Source organism: Paramisgurnus dabryanus, chromosome 20, assembly GCF_030506205.2.
Source record: "Paramisgurnus dabryanus chromosome 20, PD_genome_1.1, whole genome shotgun sequence".
In the NCBI taxonomy this organism is placed as follows: domain Eukaryota; kingdom Metazoa; phylum Chordata; class Actinopteri; order Cypriniformes; family Cobitidae; genus Paramisgurnus; species Paramisgurnus dabryanus.
The window spans coordinates 21,901,042-21,920,225 of NC_133356.1; the positions used below are offsets into that span (position 1 = coordinate 21,901,042).

At 39.4% G+C, this 19,184-nt stretch overlaps 2 protein-coding genes across 2 annotated transcripts; one reads left to right on the forward strand and one right to left on the reverse strand.

Moving 5' to 3' along the window:
- The first annotated feature begins 16 nt into the window (after positions 1-16).
- Positions 17-11,646, forward strand: LOC135787226 (methionine aminopeptidase 1-like). The gene is made up of 5 exons (XM_065297045.2): positions 17-186; positions 290-350; positions 3,427-3,518; positions 10,235-10,318; positions 10,498-11,646. The coding sequence occupies exons 2-5, from the start codon at positions 296-298 to the stop codon at positions 10,615-10,617; spliced, it is 351 nt and encodes a 116-aa protein (XP_065153117.1). The 5' UTR covers positions 17-186; positions 290-295; the 3' UTR covers positions 10,618-11,646.
- Positions 11,647-13,929: 2,283 nt separating this feature from the next.
- Positions 13,930-18,461, reverse strand: LOC135787224 (alcohol dehydrogenase 1-like). The gene is made up of 9 exons (XM_065297043.2): positions 18,308-18,461; positions 17,511-17,612; positions 17,271-17,412; positions 17,092-17,179; positions 16,490-16,709; positions 15,518-15,778; positions 15,292-15,424; positions 15,075-15,213; positions 13,930-14,482 (listed from the first exon to the last, which is right to left on the reverse strand). Exons 1-9 carry the CDS (start codon positions 18,323-18,325, stop codon positions 14,452-14,454), a joined length of 1,134 nt encoding a protein of 377 aa, XP_065153115.1. The 5' UTR covers positions 18,326-18,461; the 3' UTR covers positions 13,930-14,451.
- Between the last annotated feature and the right edge of the window lie 723 nt (positions 18,462-19,184).

The window sequence follows — 19,184 nt, forward strand, 5'->3', positions numbered from 1 at the left end:
AGTTTGATCTGCAAGATTACCCATTTCCCTTGTTCAAGTTCAATCATTGGTCAGTAAATAATACAATCAAAACAATTGTATGTTTTCTTATAGCTTTCATTCACCAGGATGTTTCATGGGAATAAAATGTTTTGTGCAGCTCAGCAAACACACGTTCTAAGATAAACTACTACAAGAATTTCACAGGTCTTTTTCCAACTATAGTTCTAATATTAGGGATAAATGTACATTCTCGGCTTAAGTACAGTATTTGTATCTGGTGTGGTGTGAATAAAAAATTTTGTTTCAGACACCCATGAGGCTTGTTCCTAGCAACATCCAGAGACCGGACTATGCAGATCATCCTTTGGGTAAGTATCATGTCTTTATTTTTGAGTAAATTATTAAGAGTAAAAATAAGTGTGTCTCTTACCATCTGGCCTGGGTCACTGCACCATTCTGACATACGGCCCTGTTCAGTGTGCTTGTGCAGCCTGAACTTTTGAACCTTGCAAACTTGCTTTTAAACGAATGGCCTTCATTTCCAGTGACATTCGATTTTTAAAAGCTGGCATGTTATTTGCAACAGTGCACTTCTGCTAGCCAACAAATTAACCACAAGTAGATGCATGCCCGCTTAAACTTTAACAAGAATAACCGGCAAAACCTTTCTATTTATGTCTCTTGCATAATATGGGGTTTCATGCAAGAGTTTTAGGGACATAGACGAGATGTTTGAAACATTGTTGTGTGTTACAGTTTAGAAGCTGAAGTTTAATATTTATTTGAGCTATACGTCAGGACTCTGCGTTCCTATCGGGAGTAACATATTTATGGACACTTACCACATTTAATAATAATGTATGAATGCCCATCAGTTGCCCTTTATGAGGTTCAGTAAATTTGTTACACAGGTGTACTGTCCACAATTTGTGTGTTGCTTGCACAGTGCACGTTTTTAGTAACGCTTCCATGTCAAGCTTCTCATTTCTTTCAAATTGCCACAACTTCACAACTGTGCTACATTTTTAAGGAAACCATTAGTTATGTACATAAATTGTAAAAAAAAAAAAGTGTTGTTACCCTTAGGTTTGTAAAGAGCATTTTGGAAGCCAGTAGTTGGCTGAGCCTGCCCTGACCACGCCCTTAAAGGCGGGGTGCATGGTTTTTGAAAAACACTTTGGAAAATGGATGTCGAGCTGTCAACCAAAACACACTTGTAGCCAATCAGTAGTAAGGGGCGTGTCTACTAACACGACATCGTTGGCTCATGCAAGCTTGTTTAGGTGATTTCAAATATCAACATTGGCTTTCAGAGATCTTGCACCCCGCCTTTAATTTTGCAGAACTTTTAGGGCTTAAAGAGCCCCTATGGTCCGATTCATGATTTTACATTTCCTTTGGTGTGTAAGTGTGTATTAATACATGTTAACGATATGCAAAAGGTACAAACCCCGAAGTAAACGTTGATGCGAGTTATCGTCTCCAGGGTAAATCTCTTTTCTTGGACTACAACAAACACACAGATTGTAGGCAACAGTTTTCTTCCTGGGATTGGTGATGTAGACAAGAGCGACATTATCATAATTTCTCCTGCTTGGACTCACAGCCTGTAAGTTAACTCCTGTTAGCATTGTGTTGTGACTGAATTTTTCAAACATGGTAAGGAGCGTCACATTTCCAGCTGACATCAGAGTTATTCAGGTCAATCACAACGTACAGATTAGCTGTTTTGTATAAAATCAGCACGTTTTGGGAAAAAAGGGGAAATCTGGAGCTACAAAAATGTAAGGTATGTGGAAAATAATGTGTTTTTTAACCATAAACCACGCAAGCACATTGTATTATACCAAATACACAAAATAACTTAGTTTTTCAATGGGTGCCCTTTAAAATCATTCAATGGATGAGTTACAAAAAAATTCACCCCCCTCACATTTGTCATAAAGGGCAAAGTTAGATATATAGACCAAAAACACTTTATGTACCAGGATTTAAACACATTTATTTCTGCTGTAACGTTGGCATTACTCCCTTTTGGTGGCAGTCTCTAGCAGCCAGTCGTTATGGCTTCACGATAGAGGTTGGTTGCCCCTTGGTTATGTCCACTGTCCAGAACAAATAATGGGTTTCGATGCAAAACCCTCCAGGTGCGTTTGACGTTTTCTTGTAAATTAGCTTTTTTGATCAGGATCTTAAATTTAGGTTCATTAATTTCACTCTAATGGCAATAAAACGTAATTAGTTAGTTTCTAAAATGCCTTATTTTCACAAATGTCACTTTAGTAATTTTATTGGTATTTAACACATTTGCTGCAAAACCCCCTAAGTGCATGCAAACAAAAATCGCCACTTCTAAAAAAAAGTCTCCAGTTACTCTTTACTGTCTTTTCTGAATAAAGGTAATAGGACCAATACGTGGCGTTTAATAGATTCTTTCAAGAAACCTGTATTTCTGAAAATGAGAGGGTATGTGATGGTCCAGAAATCCATTTATATACGTTGCTATTGACCTCCATGTGTGTGTGTGGGGTTGTGCGTCTGAAGCCTCTCTCTCGCTCTCTGCAGCTACAGAGGTTGGGTTGTTGGCAGGTATGAAGCCCCGCCGCTCACCTCGTTTGTCCGGCTTTTGTTTTTACAATATTATAGGGAGCTGTCTGCTCCGTAGTGGGCGTGTGATTGTGTGTCTGTGAAATGGCATGGCTCTGTTTGTCTGCATGGCTGATGAGGTTTGTTCAGCTGGAATTAAGGGTGGGACTATATGACTTGTCAATGTCATTGTGCAATCAATTGATTCATCATTTAAAGTAATTATATATGAGAATTTTAAAATTAATATCAGTCTGTTGACTTTTTTTCTTTTTTTAATTAATATAATACCTTTTATGTGTCTGCAAATATTTAGGGAAAATATATAAATAAAAATGTACATCAATTAGCTGTATATGTCTATAATGATATTGTTCATTTCAGTAACATTGAACATGAATGTATCACTTGCCTACAGCCACAGTAATACATATAGCAAATTTTTTGTAAACTGTTGCTTTAGCTTAACTGGTAGCACACTGCGTTAGTACTACCACAGAGGTCATGGGTTTGATCGACGTTATGCTCAAAAAAACTGTCCTATCAACTCGTACCTGTCCAAACGTATCTATCGTGGTATTTCTACCATTACATTTCTACCGTCATACCACCTGGCCCCAGCTGGACCTTTCTGTTGCTCCATTGTCAAGTTGTCATGTCCTAGAGGTCTCTGGATCAGTGATCGTGTGTGTATGTGTCTTCACAGATGTATTGTTCATTAGCTGACTGGAGACCAGATCTGTTGTGCTGAAAGTCAGTAGTTAGTCACAGTTTCTGACTGGTAGTGAGATACTTCTGTGGGAAGTAAAATGTCTTGTATGTTTTACTATGCATTAAATGATTCATCTCCATTTAAAGGGATGTCTGAGTCAGAACAGACCATGAAGGGGACATCTCAGATTAAGATCCTCAACGCCGAAGAGATTGAAGGCATGAGAGTCGTCTGCAAGGTAAACGCATACATAACCCCTAAATAATAAAAGTATGGTCAGCCTATTAGTGCAGAATAGAAACCCATATGGACCTACATAAGTTATATATCCAATTTCTCTCAAGAAACACAGAAGGCTGTCATTTTCTGAGATCAGAGTGCTGTGTGAATGGTTTTTACACAGATTAATAATAGATCATGGGAGACAGACTAAATGATTGCCTGTGATTTCTTACTGATTCCTGTTACGCTACATTTTGACAGTAAATCAATTTGAAAAATAAGAACAGAAATACCCTGCAAACACAAACAATTTGTAATAGACTGAAGTACCCAGGTTTGGGAGTGAATGTGGATTTAGAAAGCATTTAATATTTTCTTAAGCTTCAAATCACCCAGCTTTTTGTGTTAGATATTGTTTTCGAAAACCTTTTTTGTATAATCTAGCAGTATTCATTTTCCCATCATAGTTTTGTCAACTCTAGTTTTCATAAGTGTTTTGTTATATACTAGGGATGTGACGATAAATGCCGATATACACTAATAATATGTTGCCGATAACTATTCTAAATCACACAGCCGATATTAGGCACAGCTTTCATGTACTACGACTTTTGATCATTAAGTCCTTATCGATCTGAAATCACTGTTAGTTTGAGTCGTTTAAAACATGCAATTGAAAAAGCAACACTCGTAAAACATAATCATTATACATTTTCTTTATTATTATGAAAATAGCTCAAAGGGCTTGAAGAGCAGCAATTTAAATAGCCAGTTCCTGGAGCTGCATGTGTAATCAGTTTTCTTCATTGTCAGTTTTGACGAGAATAATGTTATATTGGGCTTATTTTGAAAATGGAAACTTATAAAGTCATTGTTTATTAGCTTTGCAGTAAGTTATGTACTTCACAAATTAATAAGCAACTTACTGTTAAGACGACAATGCTTGACTGACAACATGATGTAGGGCTTATGTTTAATGTACTGCGCAACGTTTTCATGACGCGAACCCACAGTGTTCTGCCGGGACTTTAAACTTTTATAAAACTAAAGCGTCTAAACTAAAGGGTGTAAAGTTGCGGAAGCTTATTTAATCAATTGCTTTGAAAAGAGCATAGGTGTCATTTACACTGGGGACGCTGGGGACTATGGGGTTCCCTTTGTGCCAAAATTAAGTCGACATGCTATCTGTGTATGTGTCACAGGTCGGAGCGGACCACTAATGTCGTGGGTCTCGCCCCTCCCTAGTTTCCACCTCGAGGAGGTCCCAAAAACACCCCAATGACCAGACACACGAGAGAGAGTAAGTAAAATTAAAACAATCTTTATTAAATTATTTAAAATGGTAGATGGGAAAGGGGAAAGGGATGACTAAAACTATAGCTCTCTTAGGTCGGTTCTGACTCGCCTCTGACTCTCACGGGGACATATAGGTAGGTCGATCTGACTTCCTCTTCTTCTTCATCCATACGTGACTTGAGAGTGAATATTCTTGCTTTTGTGCCTCGTGTCTCCTAGGCAAGCTGCAGACAGAGCCTCTCAACCTCCTTTCCTGGGCGTAGAGAATGAACACAGGTAAGTACTCAGGTATGTATATAGGTAAGTAACTATATAGGCAACCTTAGCAGATAAGTGGCACACTGGCTCCAAGCTGGGGCGTCTAGAAGGCCCACAATTGAGTCCCGGAGGGCAGGGCTGGAGAGGCCTAGAAGGTACACAGGTAAGTACTCAGGTATGTATGTATGTAGGTACGGTATGCTGTGCTCTCAGCTTTGGACGTCCAGGTGAATACACAGAGAAAGTACACTGGGCTCTTGGCTTCGGGCATACAGGTGAGTATATAGGGTTAGTACACTGGGCTCTTGGCTTTGGACGTACAGGTGAGTATGCAGGGAAAGTACACTGGGCTCTTGGCTTTGGGCGTACAGGTGAGTATGCAGGGTAAGTACACTGGGCTCTTGGCTTTGGGCGTACAGGTGAGTATGCGGGGAAAGTACACTGGGCTCTTGGCTTTGGACGTACAGGTGAGTATACAGGGAAAGTAAACTGGGCTCTTGGCTTTGGGCGTACAGGTGAGTATACGGGGAAAGTACACTGGGCTCTTGGCTTTGGGCGTACAGGTGAGTATACGGGGAAAGTACACTGGGCTCTTGGCTTTAGGCGTACAGGTGAGTATACAGGGAAAGTAAACTGGGCTCTTGGCTTTGGGCGTACAGGTGAGTATACGGGGAAAGTAAATTGGGCTCTTGGCTTTGGGCGTACAGTTGAGTATGCAGGGAAAGTACACTGGGCTCTTGGCTTTGGACGTACAGGTGAGTATACAGGGTAAGAACACTGGGCTCTTGGCTTTGGACGTACAGGTGAGTATACAGGGTAAGTACACTGGGCTCTTGACTTTGGGCGTACAGTTGAGTATGCAGGGTGAGTACACTGGGCTCTTGGCTTTGGGCATACAGGTAAGTATATAGGAAAAGTATACTGGGCTCTTGGCTTTGGGCGTACAGGTGAGTATACAGGGAAAGTACACTGGGCTCTTGACTTTGGGCGTACAGTTGAGTATGCAGGGTGAGTACACTGGGTTCTTGGCTTTGGGCGTACAGGTGAGTATGCAGGGAAGATACCCTCTTAGCTGGAACAGATATGACTCACCGACCCGGAGGTAAGCTGATGTCGAGCTTTGGCTCTTTGAGGCTTCGGCGGACGGAGAGAACGTAGATGCACACACGAACTGCTAGTCCTCCTCACTAGGACGGACTTCTAGAGAACACTCGGCCGTGGACTTCCAACACGTAGTGACACAGTCCCACGTCGACACAGAGCCCTTGGCTCAAACCTGTAGACTGGCAGGAGACAAACACACAGAGTCTCTTTAACGATAGACTACTTCAGTGAGCATTTAGGGAGAGATACATCACCGCTCGACTTTGAACAGGAGAACAGATGGAGATACAGGCCAGGGCTGCTGCACGTTGGACCTAACACGGCCACAGATGGAATCGCAAGCGGTGGGTAGAATGCAGTAGAACACCACACCAGAGATGTACTGTTCGAGTCGGCCGATCGCTTCCCTCTCCTCTCTTCCACAGCTTGAACAGAGATCTAGACAGGGGTGGGCGTCTGAAAACACTCAAACAGGCGTATTATCATACACAAAGCAGCACATCCACCTTTTTCCACGCAGCAGCCAATCAAAACTCCCCCTTCTTCAGGTACTCCACACACTATTCACAACAAATCCTTACTTACTACCACCAGGTGCGGGAAGGAATTACAAGTCACAGTCAGGGTATATATAGAGGTATCAGTCATCCACCAGCTCACTCCCTTTGATCCAGGGTTCTCCTCTTTGGCCTAGGGCAGGGGTAGGCAAGTTCGGTCCTAGAGAGCCGCAGTCCTGCATATTTTAGCCTAAGCACTGATAATCTAACCTGATTTCTAATTCCTAAAGACATTGATTAGCTTGTTCAGGTGTGTTTGATTAGGGTTGGAACTAAACTCTGCAGGACTGCGGCTCTGTAGGACCGAACTTGCCTACACCCGGCCTAGGGGGTGATTGCTGACAACATTGACACAGCACCACACTTCAATCCTTCAAGTGCACACACGTCAAAAAGAAAGACTCACTCACTGCACTCCACACACTCACGGTGAATTAGGGTCACACCACCACGATGGGCCGGGAGTTGATCCGGAACAATTGACAAGGGGCTAATGCGAAGGATCACCAGATGGAACGTCAACCTCGCGACTTGTAATAACACTCCTTCCTCGCTTTAGTAAGTTTCGGCTCACCCACCACTCCTTTCCACAGGTGGGGCCGCATACACACTGTGTCAGCACACAGGAAACACACTGGAACACAATATTAGCAACAGTGGCACTGACAAGACAGCAAACTCCACGTACTCACAGTTTGGTTGACACTCGATGTTTACCTCTCTCTCCCAAAGGCCTGGTTTATTCAAGGTGGCTAAGACACACTCCTTCGTTCCTTCAGATGCGTTTCCCAAGGACTTCTCAAGGTATGTGATCTCTTAAAGGTAAGCAGCGCATATCAATACAGATGATGCAACAGGAATGCTTTAAATACTCAACTCCGTCCTTCTTCTGCCCAATCCTCCTGATCACGTGGCCAAATCTGCAATATCCTCAGTACTACATCTTTCCGAGCCTACTGGTCGCTCCGTCTCACCCACAGCATTAACTGGAATAAACAACTCCCCTTCCTGTTTCTCAGATGCTTTATTAATACTCCTCCTCTCCGTCGAATTCCCCAATCGCCACGTTCTTTTGTACACCTATTTTCAATAAAGACCAGATCTGGTTGCTCTGAGTTACCGGAAGTAGCGTCATAGTCAAACAACAAGAGTTGAGTCATGTGGGCAATCACATAGACAGTAAACAGACACATAGACATGGAAGACAACACAGAGCATACACAGATAGCATGTCGTCTTAATTTTGGCACAAAAGGAACCCCATTGGGGGACATGTCCCCACCATTTTTTGAAATGGCTGATTTTGTCCCCACCACTTTTTGAAAGAATTTGGTTAAAAGGTTCTGAAAAATCAAGTGATACCTGTGACTTTCGACTGGTTTTGTAGTCCAGGGCCACATATGTTGTGTTGTATGCTTATGGTGTGTTTTCTTTTACATGTTATGAATTTCATTGTAATCATTGACTTAACACGCTGCGGTTTTCTTCAGTATGGTGCTTTGGCACTGTTCAGTTGAGCTGGTGTTGCAGGGACTCTTACATGTGGAGTCAACATTGTTGAGGGATTTATGCTGAGTATTTTTGTGTTGTTGACTGGCCTACGCTATGCCCATTTTGATGTGTCGTTATTCAATAATTTTCCCGTCCTGCTGTAATGTTTTTTTCATCTCATCTTTTGTCCCCACCACTTTTCAACACAAACTGACACCCTGGAAATGAGCATGTTCAGTAACAACACAAGCAGCTGTACTCCCACAGGCTGTGCGTCAGTTTAAACGCGTCAGTTCTCCACCTCGCGTAATTTCTCTCGCTTGTGTTAATAAGCGTCTTAATACCAGGTCTAAAAATGTTGTGAAGACAACACGCGACAGCCGCCACCTGGTGGCCGGTTGCATAAAGATAGCCATGGGTTTCTCAATATGCGTTCTTCAGCGATCTTGCGTCCGGTCCTTGTGTCCTCGCTCTACGTCATCATTAATTGTCGAAGTTCAATTCAAATTCTCAAGAACGCAAGTACAGAGGACGCATGAAAATACCCGGATGAGTTCTTGATATCGAGGATGCATCGAGTGCAGACTTGCGCGTTGAAATATGGGGAGGTCACGTGACCAGCAGGAAGATCGCACACATCTCAATTCTCACAAGTGCGTTCTGTGCTCTCGCTACCTTCTGAGTTCGTTCTTCCAAGGTCGCCTGGCAAGACCAGTCTCCACGAGAACGCAAGTCCGTTCTTTGCGTTCTTAGAATTGAGAAACAGCCATGGTGTTAAGACTGCGTCTTAAGAATGATTCTGACTAACTAGCAATTAGTTAGGGCTAATCAGTCTTATATTTGGATTTAAATTAGACCAATCTACCTTTCGATGTAACATACTTAAAACAGTTATGATCAGTCTTAAAGAAAAAAAATTAATGACTAACTTTTAGTCTTAAAGTTTTATGCAACTGGAGTACTGAGAGACTGACTGAAGGGGGGTTGGCTGGTGTCACTACAGTGAGTGACCTGGGTCGCCATTAGCAACCAATAGGCTACGCTCTGCTGGACAAATAAGTACTTACATCTACTTACAAGCATTTAATGTGTTTTGTAAGAAACGTTCATATAGGCTGCATGTCGACAGCTTATACGCTGATAGATATATCTGCGGCATGCTCATATCGGCCGATAAAATCGGCGAAACGATAAATCGGTCAGGCTTTAGCAAGCATCATCGACCAATTTATCGATGCATCTCTATTAAAAACAATTATTACAACAATGGTGCCACTCATGCCTTGTCATCAAGTACTTGTTCAGACCTATCCAGTACTCAAAATTAAAAATGTACAAAAGTGCCCATCCCTATTATGTTGTTTTGCTTCTCTATGCAACGGTTTTATCTTAGCACATATTTATTGAATGAGAAGCCAGAAAAAGTCCTGGTTACACAATCGCCATGGATAACATGTTGTTTTTGTTTAGGAAAGGTTTAGATTAGATCATAGAGTTGATTATACGGTACTAGTCCTATACATCAACTGACAGTGATAGTATGATTTGCTAGATTTTTTGGCAGAGATTGTTATTACCTTCTTGCTGAGAGGCGTGACAGTGTTCATCTGATCTGATCTTAAAAAAAGGGAATACATTTACAACTGAAAATCAAAAGAAAAATCCGATTGTGTAATGCAAGCCACAGGTGTCACACCGGGAAACAGAAGTCAGGACGCATGTGCAAAGTTCATAGTAAATAAATAACATTTATTAACAAAACCAAAAACAAACACGGGAACCAAACAACGGGCAGAATAAATTATCAGGAACAGACAGGATGGAGACAAATGGCGACAATGATCCGGCAGTGAACATACAACAAACAAGGGCTTAAATAGACAGACTAAATTACATACAGGTGTGATGAGGTAATCAGTCAATGAATGTCCAGGTGACAACAATCGGAACAAATGGAAAACATGTCACGGATCTATCGTGACAACAGGACAGTTTTAGATGTTTTATGTCTTTTTGTCTTGTCAAGCTGGCTCAAGAAGTGCTGGACATTGCTGCCATGATGGTGAAATCTGGAATGACAACAGAGGAGATCGACCATGCAGTGCATTTGGTACATCTTTTATCCATGTTTATTTCTCTTTAAATACAAGTGTTAAACACAGAGTGTAAATAAAGTTTGAACATCCAGGCAGATGGAAAATTGTGCAATTCATCTTATTGTTTGTCTCCTTCTGAAAGGAAGTCAGTTTGCTTAAATGAAATTTTTATCTGTTTTGTTTAATGGTTAAGGCCTGTAAATTGTTACCCATCACCTCTGAACTACTACAACTTTCCAGAGGCCCTGTCCCAAATGGCACACTCCGGACTTGTGGTCCTCCTCAGAATCCACACTTTGATGACATCACATAGTCCAGACTTTAGGGACCCTTGATGGGAGTCCACGTGGGTGCACAGGAAGTCCTATTTTTGGACAGACTCGAGCATCACACAAGAAATAGGTAGAGAAGTTGCCCATCAGTGTGAACTCCTCCCTTCAGTCGTCTGATTGCCCTTTCGCAAGGACTTCTGGGTTGGTAAAGTGCGCGAAACCTGCTGCAGTGCGAGCTTCGCTGAAGACCGCATCAAGGGGGCAAAGGAGGCCCTGATGAGCACACTTCAAAGCATAAAAATGACAGATGGGACACCCTGCGGACTCGCAGACTAAGCAAGAATGCGCAATTTAAGGCCACGAGACCGAAAGTCTACATGAGGTGCGCCATTTGGGACAGGGCCAAAGTCTTGCTGCACCTCCGTCAATGAAGTATGTCATGGAATACCTGACTGCCGCCCCCTACAGGATGGGGACATACTTAACAGTATGTATGAGCATACACATGCAGATTTCACTTTTTACAGAATGTTTTGTTTTTAAGTATTGTGTTTAAGTAAGAGATATACACATTCACTGACTTAAGTCATTAAAATAAAAAAATTTAACTTTCCACGTCACACAGACATAACAAGCGGTAATAAACATTTAATAACTATTTGTGTTTTTAAAAATATATGTGCCTTGTATTAATGCAATAAACTGTGGTTATTAAAGCGGATGTTTAATAAAAATCTTCCAGCTCTTGGATTAAATATGGCACATGTAGGCACCAGGACTCACATATCATGTTCATGGATGATGTAATGAACTGAAGTTTTATAACCATTACTTTATAATGTAACTTCAAACTAAATATAGATATAAAAACTGCACATTCTGTAATTCACAATCAGAAACTCTTATACACCCATTTTGGCAATGTAACTTTATATAAAAAAAACTGTGGTTAGACATTTGCCATTTTATTGCTGATCACATATATAATGATTTTAAGCTGTGCTGTAAAGATGTTTTGTTTGGTTTTGTAAGTTTTGAGAAGCAATATGAAAATACTTACTATCTATGTAATTTAAAGGCGGAGTCCACGATGTTTGAAAAACGGTTTGGAAAAGGAGACGGGCCGACTACCAAAACACACTTATAGCCAATCAAATCAAATCAAATGCCGGGTTGCGTATGTGTGGGGCGGGTCTATCAACAGAAGGTCCAGATTCTATTGGGGTAGGGGCGTGTTTGTTTAGGCGATTTCAAATATCAACACTGGCTTTCAAACATCATGGACTCCGCCTTTAATTATTTTGCTTGCAAAGTATTTAATACACAAATGCAAGACTATGAAAGCGCCCCCCCCCCCCTTTCTTTTTCTCTCTTTCAAGAAGATGTTTTAATTTACACTTAATTATTATCTTTATCTAGTAACAAAAAGACTACTAAAACTTTAAATGTATGCACACTTTTTGATGTTTTTGAATAATATATTGATTGGCTTTCCTTGAACCCCTGGATTTTTCTTTTCTTTTCCTTGGCTTTCTGTTTTGAATTAAAGCCCATGCAAACAAACACTGCATATTTCATCAAGACAGTTATATTGTCTCTGCATTTTCCCTTGGTACATGAATTTTACATTGCATTTGAGCTAGGAAGTATAGCGTACAGTGAGCTCATGTAATGTAAAGTACATCAATGACCTTTAGAGGGCAGAATGTCACAGTGGGATGTATGTTTTTCGCTTGATCTAAGGAGGCTTGTTGCTTTTATGTGTAGTAAAGCCTGGAATCCGCTATCGTGAATTGGGGAAGATCATTCAAAAACATGCCCAGGCTAACGGTTTCTCAGTGGTACGGAGTAACTGCGGATATGGCATCCACAAACTGTTTCACACGGCACCCAACGTACCGCACTATGCCAGTGAGTAGGTAGGCGCTCTTCACACAGGTCGTATTCTAGCTGTGTTTTTCTTGACTTGTGGGGAGGTCAGTGGAGATCAAATGACTTAACTACCAGTAACTCAGTTTTACAGATAATTATCCAAAAGACAATTTTTGTCTTGCTAACATGACTCATAATATGTTTTCTTAAGTGTAGATAAGCCAATAGTAACAGATTTTAGTTTAAAGTTCAATACTTTTTCTAACAGTTTCAGTTATTCAAGCTGAATAAAAGTATATTTTCTCCTTTATTGTGGCCTCTATTTTAGAGGCGTTAAATGAAAAATGAAAAATTACACGCAATTATTGCAAAAAATTATGAAAAGTTTAGTCTGCATAAAAAGATTGATTTGAAAGAGCACATATTATGCCTATTTTTACCAGATGTAATAAAAGTCTCAGTTGTGCCTATTTTGTCTGTTAAGTGGCAGTAGGTGGGGTTTTGTTTGTGTGACATCACATTAACAAAAGAATCTAAACAGCATGTCTAATGAGACTGATTTGGTTAAGTAGGGATTAAAAAAGATAGGGGGAATTTTTTATTGTAGGTTACACACACTGCCAACTAGGGCTGCATAACGATTAATCGTTTGCAGAATAAAACTTTTTGTTTACATCATATATGTATGTGTACTGTGTATATAAATTATGTATATAATAATGTAAATAAACACACATGCATGTATAACTTCATAAAAGTGGATTTTGCATACTATGTGCCCTTGAAGTAGTTCAGCACTGGTTGCTGAAAACATAATCAGATACGCCAGAACAATTAATAATGCTTCAAATAGGAGTTTTGTTCATCAGATTGGGTGTGACGTTTTTGGTACTATTTAGTATTTGTGTTTAAAAATTAGTGTTTTCAGGAATGTGGGTCATAATGAAATTGTAGACAATTTCAACAAAAGCAGCTAAAAATGTTTCTGCATTTACCCAAGAGGCTTCATATTTTGAATTATTGTTGAATTACCACTGCCTCACGCTGGCACATCATTTAATTCTTACTGTGCAACATCTTGAATATAAGATTCATGTCTTCACTTCTATGGGGCGGTTTCTTGGACAGGGTTTAGATTAATCCAGCACTAAGCCTTAATTATATTAGGACATATAGCTATTACAAACATACCTACAAAAAAAAGCAATACTGGTGTGCATTTTGGGACAAAACAATGGCACTTATATATGTTAGGATATTTCAATACAAGTTGTTTTTAAATTAAGGCATATCAAACATGCATTTTAATCTGGGACTATAATAAACCCTGTTCGAGAAATCAGAAATAGTTTTAAACTGGCTGCAATAAGTCTTTTGCTACTATATTCCCCCAGTTTGTCTCTAAATCTTAAAACAAAGCAGAATTGTTGCCAGATGGTTTCTGCATTTCTTAGGGCTGAATGGAGAAACACAGACAGACAGATATTACAACCTCATTTAATGCCAAATACCATAAAGTATTTAGTGTGTTTACGAGTGTTTTGGACATACTTGACAGACTGCGAACCAAAGCAGCAGGGTCGACCGAATCCCCATTATGGTTATGTAGGACATATGTTTGAAACTCTGGAGGAGTGAAATAAATCGACTTGACAGCATCAAATTGCTTAAACAAAACCACATGAAATGATTTACAAGCTTATTATTTGCAATAGATAACTTTTTTTTATTAATGTTCATGCATTCCATAACAGAGTATAATAGATTGATATAAACTTTGCTTGGTTATAATACAACTACATATAATGTTGTCTAAATGTGCTGAAATTTCTTTTTTGTTAAACTTCAAAGCAAGTAAAAGCACTTTATAAAGCAGTAAGCTAGACAATGCAATTAACAATGCTGTGTAATTAAAATGGATCCTTAAACCCTGACATTACAAACAGGGAGGAGGCAAGTAGAGACTGTTTAACTTTTGGAAGTGGTTGTGTAAAGATTGCCCTTTATTTTGATATATTCAGGATGGTTCGAATGCTGAAAAACAAAACAAATATAAGAGTTTTTTTACAGTTAAAGGAATACTGCAGCCAAATATCAAAATTACCCCACTCACCCTTGAGCAATCCAAGATACATGTGTCCATACTTAAGATGAACACATTTGGAGTTAATAGACTTCATGCTTTATAATGGTAACTTATAGGGATCAAAAAACAACTTTAAACTTTAAAAAGACTTTAAACCCACAAATTGCATTTGTCCTTCACAGAGGTAATGCACACGGCTCCAAAGGGTTAATAAAGGTCTTCTGCTGGTAGTCAATGCGATTTTATAAGACAAATATTTAAAACTTTGTAAACACTAATGACTAGCTTCAGGTAACGACGCCATCTTGGACTCACGCAAGTTTTAACGTAGTGAGCATTGGTTGTCATAGATAAGCTGCACAAAGTCAGAAGTTGTTCCCTGAAACCTACTGAAATAACTTCAAATGCGTTCGTCTGAAAGATGATGAACATATACATCTCGGATTGAGAGTGATAAAATATGATTGGCTGGTGTATCGCTTTAACTGTTTATTAATATAGTATTAGCTATGAAATCAAGATCAAGTTTTAAAACTGTACCATTCTCCAGTCTTCATAAGGTTGATGGCATCATTGACTTTCTCCAGAGGCATGTTGTGTGTTATGAACTCATCAAGCATTATTTTGCCAGACATGTAGTCCTGAACAAGTTTTGGAACAGAGTCCTTGCTCTTAAAACCTAGAAAAAAATAATTCACAAAAATTATCACTTCTTCAGTTTTTATTTTACAAGATCCTTGAAGGTCAGCTTGTGTACCTCCAAACAGAGAACCCTTCCAAGTTTTCCCAGATATGAGCTGAATGGGCCGTGCGGAAAAGTCTTTCACATCAGTCCAGCCGACCATAACACTCACACCCCAACCTTTAACACATGATTCCAGTGCACTCCTCTATAATTAAAGACGCATTTGTTTACACCCAGAAGATTGAAAGAACTTTTAAATGATTCAGTAAATGAACATTGTCTGTCTGTCAAAGCTTACCATTACTTCTGTGTTGCCTACACACTCGAGAGAGAAGTCCACTCCTCCATTGGTCATCTCTGCGAGCACCTCGCTGATAGGTTTATCGTATGATTTCGGATTCACAAAATCAGTGGCACCGAACACCTTTGCCTTCTTAAACTTCTCTTCATTAATATCAACAGCAAAGATCCGAGAGGCTCCTGCATTTTTACAGCCCATGACTGCGGCAAGGCCCACCGCACCCAGCCCGAAAACTGCACACACGGAGCCCGGTGTGACCTTATCAAGCAAACATAAACAACTTGATATCACCTTATCCTTCAGTGGCTCAAAATGTTTTTCCAAAATGAAAATGTATGAATTTTATTGCATTATATATAAGAAACAAACAAACTTCTTCACCAACAGACATTTTATGGTAAAGATTTTAACCCAATAAATGTCACTTAGTTTAAAGATCACGTTCTTTCTGATCCCATTTTTTAAACCCAGTTAGTGTGTAATGTTGCTATAATAACATAAATAATAAAAAACCTACAAAAACGGCCAGTTTGGTCTACAGCCCTCTACTTCCTGCTTTAATGATGTCAGTAGAACAGTTTTTTGACTAAACTCCGCCTAAAATGTATAAATAAGTCGCCAGCTAAGCTAACGGCAAGCTAAGCTGCTATCGAATCAAAGCAAACTAAAAAAGCTCCACAATCAGAACTGGTTATGTATTTCTGAAGGAGGGACTTCATAGAACAAGGAAGACATCAGCCTGTTTTGAGGACAGTAAAGACAACGGTATACAGATAAGTAAATTGTGTGAAAAATACCAAATTGTTTACAAGTGAAACATGAACACATGTTATATTGCGCACTGTAAACACAATCAAAGCTTCAAAAACACAGAAAGAATGGGACCTTTAACATTTAGTTATCTGATGCAAAGACATAAATAGGTACTGTATGTCTTTCTACAGCATGTTTATGTACAAGTATACATACTGCAGCCGTATTGACAGCTGCTCCATAGCCAGTAGAAATGCCACAGGCGAGCAGACAAACTCGATCGAGCGGAGCATCGTCGCGGATCTTTGTCACGGCGATCTGGTTCAGGACAGTGTACTCAGAGAAGGTGCTGGTACCCATGAACTGCAGGATAGGCCGACCACGGCAAGTGAAACGTGATGTGGAATCGGACATCACATCATAATTCTTGCTGGACCTGCCAGATAAAAAAGCTTTTAATCCCCCCTTTTTCAAAAAGTCCAAGTTTGCAATAGTTCATATTAGTACCTCAGAGGAACATATTGGTACCAAATGTATACATATCGGTATCCTCTATCCTATTAGGCCCTTTAAAGGGTACTGCCCCAGTGACAGCTTGGGACCATTTTTCTGACAGTGTTGAAAGCTTTCAGAAAACAAGACATCCCTTATAAAAATTAACCATGGTTTTACTACAGTTAAAACCAAAAAAACATGGGTAGTGTAGTAAGACCATGGTTTTGTTGATAATAACATGGTTACTACACTTTTACCACAATAAAACCATGGTTAATTTTCATAAGAGATGCTTTTTGTTTGGGTGTTTGTGTGTTTCTCACCAGCTACGATCACACAGGTTTGTTTTTGGATATTTGCAGAACCTGCAATCTCCACACTGAGAGATGAAGAGCGGGATGACTTTATCACCTGTTTACCATCCAAAGACACAGAGAAATCACATTAAGATCACATTTCCAGCACGTGAAACAACAATAAAACTGTGGTTTTATTTCATGACCTGGTTTAAAATCAGTGACTCCAGGTCCCACACTCTCCACCACACCGGCCCCTTCATGACCCAGAACAGCAGGGAAGCCCTTCTTCTGCTGACTCTCAAACAGGTGATAAAGATCGGTGTGACACACACCTGTAGCTATAATCTAAACAGAAACAGAAAAATCTTTGTTAACCTGTGACTTCATACCAAATGCTTTAAAAGCTGATTTGGAATCAGTGGGTTTGTGAAAACGTTTCCCACCTTAATACGTATTTCTCCTTTCTGCGGTGGTGCCACCTCTACTTCCTCCATCACCAGGGGAGCATTGGGCTCCCAGGCAACGGCAGCCTTACATTTAATCACCTAAAGCACACAAATATATTGCTTCAGTGTGTTGGATAGACTACTGAGTATTTGACTATAGGTGTTTATATAACTGTTTTTCTGCTGCAGTTGTAACTTCTCTGCTCTTTAGCTTTACTTGGAGCTTGTCCAATCATTTGGTTTCGGCCAATGGAAACATCTGTCTTTAAGTCACGACTATGTGAGATTTCACAATCAAAGATAACTATTAACCCAGTGCATTTTTATAGGTTTCATCTGGTTTAAAGTTTGAAAACTACATTAAACTATGAAAAATACAAATATACATGCAAATGACTTTTTTGTATTTTTTATGTATTATGTTTGTATTATGATTACAAATATATGAATGATTGTGAATTAAAGTCCTGTAGCAAAGACATTATTATTCACTGCCATGCATTTGCTGTTAAACTTTGGACTATATGGTCTATTTTTGCTTACGGCTGTATTTAAAGATGATTTAAAGCATAAAATTCTCATGACAAATATTAAAACATAAACTGTACTATAGTAGTTGTTTCAAATAAATGTTACAGAATCAGAAATAAATGTTTTTGAGATTTCTTTGCATATTTTTGCACCCATGTGACGAATAGGTCAATGGAGTGTATAAAGAGACTGAGTTAAAATAAAAAATTCATTAGTTGCTCTGCGGTAGACATAAAAAGAGATCAAAAGACAGTTTTACGAACCTTCCCTGCAGTGGCCATCTCCCAATGTAGTCGTATTGTTGTGCTGAATGCAAAGAGGGCAAAGATTTTTGACCTGTTGTTTTTATACTCTGCTTTTAAGCAATCTCTCCACCCATCTCTCTCTCGCTCTCTCTTTCACTGATTTACAGCGACTGAAGAATGTATTAAACATATGTTTAAGGTTTACCAGAATATGTTACTGTTCAGATTGAAGGTTTTGCTGTGTGCAAGTTTGATCTGCAAGATTACCCATTTCCCTTGTTCAAGTTCAATTATTGGTCAGTAAATAATACAATCAAAACAACGGTCTGTTTTCTTAAAGCTTTCATTTACAAGGATGTTTCATGGGAATAAAGTGTTTTGTGCAGCTCAGCAATCTCACGTTCTAAGATAAACTACTACAAGAATTTCACAGGTCTTTTTCCAACTATAGTTCCAATAGGGATAAATGTACATTTTTGTGTCTGGTGTGGTGTGAATCCACCAGGTGCACCTGTATGAATCGAGCTGTGGCTCACTTTCACATTGAACCAGTTTGTATTTGTTTCTTCCAAAGCGACTTTCAGTGCATTCAAATAGATTTGACATTTAATCAGTTTGTGAAATGGCCATGCTTTTTTAGTAAACTATAGGGACTGGTTTTCTGCAGTGTTAGAGGAATAATAATAAACTGAAAATGAATAAAAAATAATAAAAGTGTAATCAAGAACTGTACTATACATATTAATATAGCATTAATGAATGTTTATATTCAAAACAAGTTTGGGTAATAAAAAGTTGATTCAGTTAACTTAGTACTCAGAGGGGTGGTTTTAACAAACATTTATTATTAAAAACATTACTTGTGTGCATTTTGAGGCAAAACAAATGGCACTGA